Source organism: Dipodomys ordii, unplaced genomic scaffold (assembly GCF_000151885.1).
Source record: "Dipodomys ordii isolate 6190 unplaced genomic scaffold, Dord_2.0 Scaffold76, whole genome shotgun sequence".
Taxonomy (NCBI): domain Eukaryota; kingdom Metazoa; phylum Chordata; class Mammalia; order Rodentia; family Heteromyidae; genus Dipodomys; species Dipodomys ordii.
In genome coordinates, this window is record NW_012267292.1 from 6,819,553 (window position 1) to 6,824,841 (window position 5,289).

At 36.1% G+C, this 5,289-nt stretch overlaps 1 protein-coding gene across 1 annotated transcript in view; it reads left to right on the top strand.

The window, feature by feature from the left end:
- Window positions 1-5,289, top strand: part of Hibadh (3-hydroxyisobutyrate dehydrogenase) — a 129,931-nt gene that overhangs the window by 37,125 nt on the left and 87,517 nt on the right. Inside the window, exon 5 of the mRNA XM_013024388.1 lies at window positions 489-610. Coding sequence (XP_012879842.1) covers window positions 489-610 — 122 coding nt within the window. The remainder of the gene's footprint in view (window positions 1-488; window positions 611-5,289) is intronic.

Here is a 5,289-nt window from a genome sequence, read left to right on the forward strand (position 1 = left end):
ACCACTTCCGGCTTTTTTCTTTTTGATTATGTGGTGCTGAGGAATCGAACCCAGGGCCTCAGGCATGCAAGGCAATCGCTCTATCACTGAGCCACCTTCCCAGCCCTGACAAATCATTTTTTAAAGATTCAGTGAAACAAAATTTCAATCCTATCAAATTCAAATACCTTATTAAAGTTAATAGATGCTTAAAATTGCTGACATTTTAGCTTGTAACAATCTAGTTAGTGTGTACTTTACCTAAAACAAGAATGTATACTATGTACTATATTCGAATTGCTTCTTTTGCTTTATTTGGAAGAGTTTGGTTTTCTTTGAACTATAGGTAAAGATAAATATGAGATTATGAGCCAGTTCTAATGAATATTTTTAATATTATCCAATGACCTCTTTGATGTCTGAGACAACTTTTAGTTGATCCTGATTGTGTAGGTAGTTACATGAAATGTTCAGTTATAAACTATAAATATTTTCATTTATTTGCTTAGAAGAGTGAAGAAAGGCTCATTATTAATAGATTCCAGTACTATTGATCCTGCAGTTTCAAAAGAATTGGCAAAAGAAGTAGAGAAAATGGGAGCTGTTTTCATGGATGCCCCTGTTTCGGGAGGTAAGCGGTAGCTATAATGTATGCATGCCTGTTTCTGTTTGTCAACAGTAGCATTCCAAAACCGTGGTTTTGGGTTACTCGAGGTATTTGCTATTAGAGGATTCCCAATCTTTCATTGAAAATAAAAACAAGACAAACTAGCATGGTATTTAGTATTCCTAAGATGTTACAACTTTGAACAGTTGTGAATTTTTGGTCTATTTACTGTGATAGATTAATACCTAGATGTTTAGCTTTTAAGAATTGACTCACAAAAAATAATGAGCTTCACTCTTTTTGTAACTGTTAAAGAAACTACTAAAAAAAAGAAAATAATATTATTTCACAAGGAAAACAGTATATCCAGATGATATTACAGGTGAGTGTAACCAAACTTCAAGATCATCTAGATTTCATGTAATTTTTTCCAGACAGTAGATAAGGAAATACTTTCCAACTCATTCTACAAAACCCATGTAACTTAAATCAGATAGCAATAATTGGAGAGGAATTACATGTTGTATCTTTTCAGTCATAAATACACATGAAGAAACTTAAAAAAAAAGTATTAACAAACCAAACCCAGCCATGAATGAGACACCAAGCAGTTTAGCTAACTTTGCTTATACTATATGTGCAGTTATCTCTTTCTGTCTTTTTTTTTTCTTTGATGCTGATACTTCGGGCCTTATTCTCACCTGGCTTTTTTGCTTATTGCTGGTACCCTACCACTTGAGCCACCCCACTAGTATGGTATTTTGCTGCTTAGAGTCTCTCAGACTTTTCTACTTGGGTTGGCTTTGAACCTTGATCCTCAGATCTCAGCCTCTTTAGTACTTCGGATGACAGATATGAGGCAAGAGCACCTGGCTGTCTCAAAGATGTCTTAGTATTAGAAAATTTGTGAATGTAATCTTAGCACATAACATACCTACATATACCTCCAATCATATGATTGGAGAAAGTAAGGCAATTCACTTTGAAAACTAAGGTCATTCTAAACACCTGTGTATATTGTGGACTGTGAAAAAATATATGTGTGCTCTAGGCAAGATACATGCTAGAGAAGACCCCAAACTTTCAGTTCTGGATGATCTTTACTCAGTTCAAGTCTGGATAAGTGATTGGGAGTCTTTCTAGCACAGAACCAATCTGCAGAAACTGGGGAACATAGATTTTAGTTTGTTATTGTTTCAGTTTTTTTAAAACTCCTACAATTCAAAGAATTTTTTCAAAACACTAGCTAAACAAATGATAAAGAATTGGTTGACTACCCATGACAACTGGCATCTGCAAAAAATAGTTTAGGAATGTCACTAACTAATGACTTCAACTGATAGCAGAACAAAAATATCAATCCCTGGGGAAGAAAAAACACTTGATTTCCAGAGTTACATCAAGAGAACAAAACAAAGTGAGAGAAATCATCACTGGAAAACAAATAGGTCATATGATTGGCTTTTGTAAGAGGAGGAGACTCATAATTCTAAAAACTTACATAAAATAATATCATATGTGTATTTGGGAATTACTGTGTAATCAAAATTACAAATTTAGTCTATGTGTATGTAGGTATATATGTACATATTTAAAGCAGTAGACACTTACTAGAGATGTTACTACCATTATATTAAATGATGTAGTCTTACTGGTGAAGTTTTAAAATTTAAAAACATTTCAAAACCAATACGTGAAAGTTATATTTGTAGGGAACCATCTGATGTTTGGAGATATATACATATGTGTATATATGTATATATGTGTGTATATATATTGAAGTAATATATATACATTTATATATGTATATATATTGTAGTAATGTAATATCCATATCAGAGTGAACATAGCTCCTCAAATATTTGTCATTGCTTCCAGGTAAAAATTCAGAATCTTTTAGCTTTTCTGAACTATAGAAGACACTATGGTTTTCTGCAGTCATGGTAATGGGCAATAGAACACCTGAATTTTCCAATCTATATACTAACTTAATACTTGTTGAACAACCTTTTCCCCTTTTACTTCCTCCTTACTTTCCCAGGCTTTGCTAGCCACTATGCTATTTTCAACTTCTATGAGACAGATAATCTTTTTTGAATTCTGATGTGGATAAGATCATGTAACATTTGTCTTTCCATGCCCATATTATTTCATTTAACTTTATTCCTTGTCATGAATGACAGGAGTTAATTCTGTTTATGCCTGAATGGTATTGCATTGTGTATACAATACATTTTCTTTATCCATTTATCAGTGAGTGGACACTTAGGTTGTTTCCATTTGTTGGCTGTTGTGATTAGTACTGCAATAAATATGGGAGTACAGATATCTCTTCAGCAGTATGATTTCACTTGCTATGCTTTTATATCCAGGAGTGGGACTGCTGAATCTTATGGTCATCTTATTTAAAAAATTTTCAAGAGCCTTTAATCTGTTTTCTATAATGACTGTACTAAATGACATTATCACCAGTGGTGGGTAAGCATTCCCTTTTCTCTACGGTTACCAGCACTTTGGATAACCATGGGGAGGTAATAATGTGGTTGTAATTTGTATTTTCTTGATAATTAGTGATGTTCAGCATTTAATAAGGTCTACTGTCCATTTTTAAGTTAGACTATTATTTTAAAACTGTGAATTGTATAGTATGCAAATCTTTTCTCCTATCCTGTGGGTTCTCTTCCCTGGTGTTGCCTTTGCTTTGTGATCTAGCAGGTGTTCTTTTGTCTCAAGCGTGCAGCCTGTTTATTTTATTTTTATTTTTTTGCCAGTCGTGGGTCCTGACCTCTGGACCTGGGCACTGCCCCTCAGCTCTTCAGCTCAAGGCTAGCGCTCTACCACTTGAGCCACAGTGCCACTTCTGGCTTTTTTCTTTTTGTTTATGTAGTGCTAAGGAATCGAACGCAGGGCCTCAGGCATGCAAGGCAAGTGCTGTACCACTGAGCCACCTTCCCAGCCCCTCCCTGGGCTTTTTTTTGCTCAAGTTGAGTACCACTTTGAGTTACAACTCCACTTCTGGTTTTCTGGTGATGGTTAATTAGAGATAAGAGTCTCACAGACTTTCCTGCCTGGGCCAGCTTCAAATGGCAGTCCTTAGATGTGAGCCTCCTGAGTAGCTAAGATTGTAGGTGTGAGCCACTAGTGCCTGGTGGCTGTTTTTATATTTTTAATGTGATAAGTTAAAAACAGTTCCTAGCTGGGTGCCTATAATCATAGTTACTGGGGAGGCTGAGATCCAAGGATAGATTATGGTTGGAAGCCAGTCCTGGCAGTCCATGAGACTTTTATCTCCAATTACCACCAAGTGGAGCTGTGGCTCAAGTGGTAGAGCCCTAGCTTTGGGCATAAAAGCTCAGGGACAGCTCCAGGCACTGAGTTCAGATCAGGGATCAGCATACTTGTGCTTCTCTGTCTTACTTGGGATAACAATTAGTGCCAGTACAGCCAGCCACTTCTTTGTTAGACCATGATTCCCTTAGTCTCTATTTCCTAACTAGCTAAGATTAGAGCCAACACTGCACCCAGCCAACAACTTTACTTTTTCAGTTGAACACGGTTTTCTATACATTAAATAAACTGGTTAAAAATCATACAAATAGGGCTGGGAAGGTGGTTCAGTAGTAGAGTGCTTGCCTTGCATGCATGAGGCCCTGGGTTCGATTCCTTAGCACCACATAAGCAGAAAAAGCTGGAAGTGGCACTGTGGTTCAAGTGGTAGAGCACTAGGCTTGAGCTAAATAGCTGAGGGACAGGACCCAGGCCCCATAACCGACAAAAAAAAAAAATATATATATATATATATATATATTGTGGTGTGTGTGTGTCTGTGTGTGTGTGTCTGTGTGTGTGTGCACATGCTCACGTGCATGCATGCTGGTCCTGGGGCTTGAACTTGGGGCCAGATATTTTCCTTGAGATGTTTTTGCTCAAGGCTAGCACTGTACCACTTGAGCCATACTTCCATTTCTGGCTTATCTTTCTTCCCTCCCCCACCCCCCTAGTTATTAATTGAAGAGCCTTTCCTACCCAAGCTGGCTTTGAACTATGATCCTCCTTAGTAGCTAGGATTACAGGCATGAACTATCTGTATCCAGTAAAAAATCATGTATTTTAATACAATGAAGTAAAATAAAATAAAAGGGATATGGAAAATAAGAGATTAGATACCCAATATTGTAATTTTATAGAAGTCTGTATTCAGTAGTTTTAAGATATAGAATCTTTGGGATCCTTTAAAAATTAAAATTTTAAAGTTTAAAAAATTTAAAAATTTCCTCCTTTCTACCCCTATTCTCCAAGCCATTTTTATTCCTTATGTATTTTTATAAAATACATTTAAATGGGATGTACTGGCACATGCTTATAATCTCAGTGCTTGAAAAGCTGAGGCAGGAGGATTGAGAATATGAGCCTGGGCTATAGAGTGAGACCTTGTCTCAAAATAAAACAAAAATAAATAAATGTAAAAGGAAACTAGACAAAGTCCCACTTGACTGGTTATATATATATTTGATATATATAATCTTTCTATAGTATATCTATATCTATATACAACCATTCAAATATAATACAATATAATAATCAAAAGATTATTAAAAGAAACAGACTACAGGTCTGGGAAGGTGCTCAGTGGTAGAGCGCTTGCCTTGCATGCTTGAGGCCCTGGGTTCGATTCCTCAGCACCACATAAGCAGAAAAAAAAA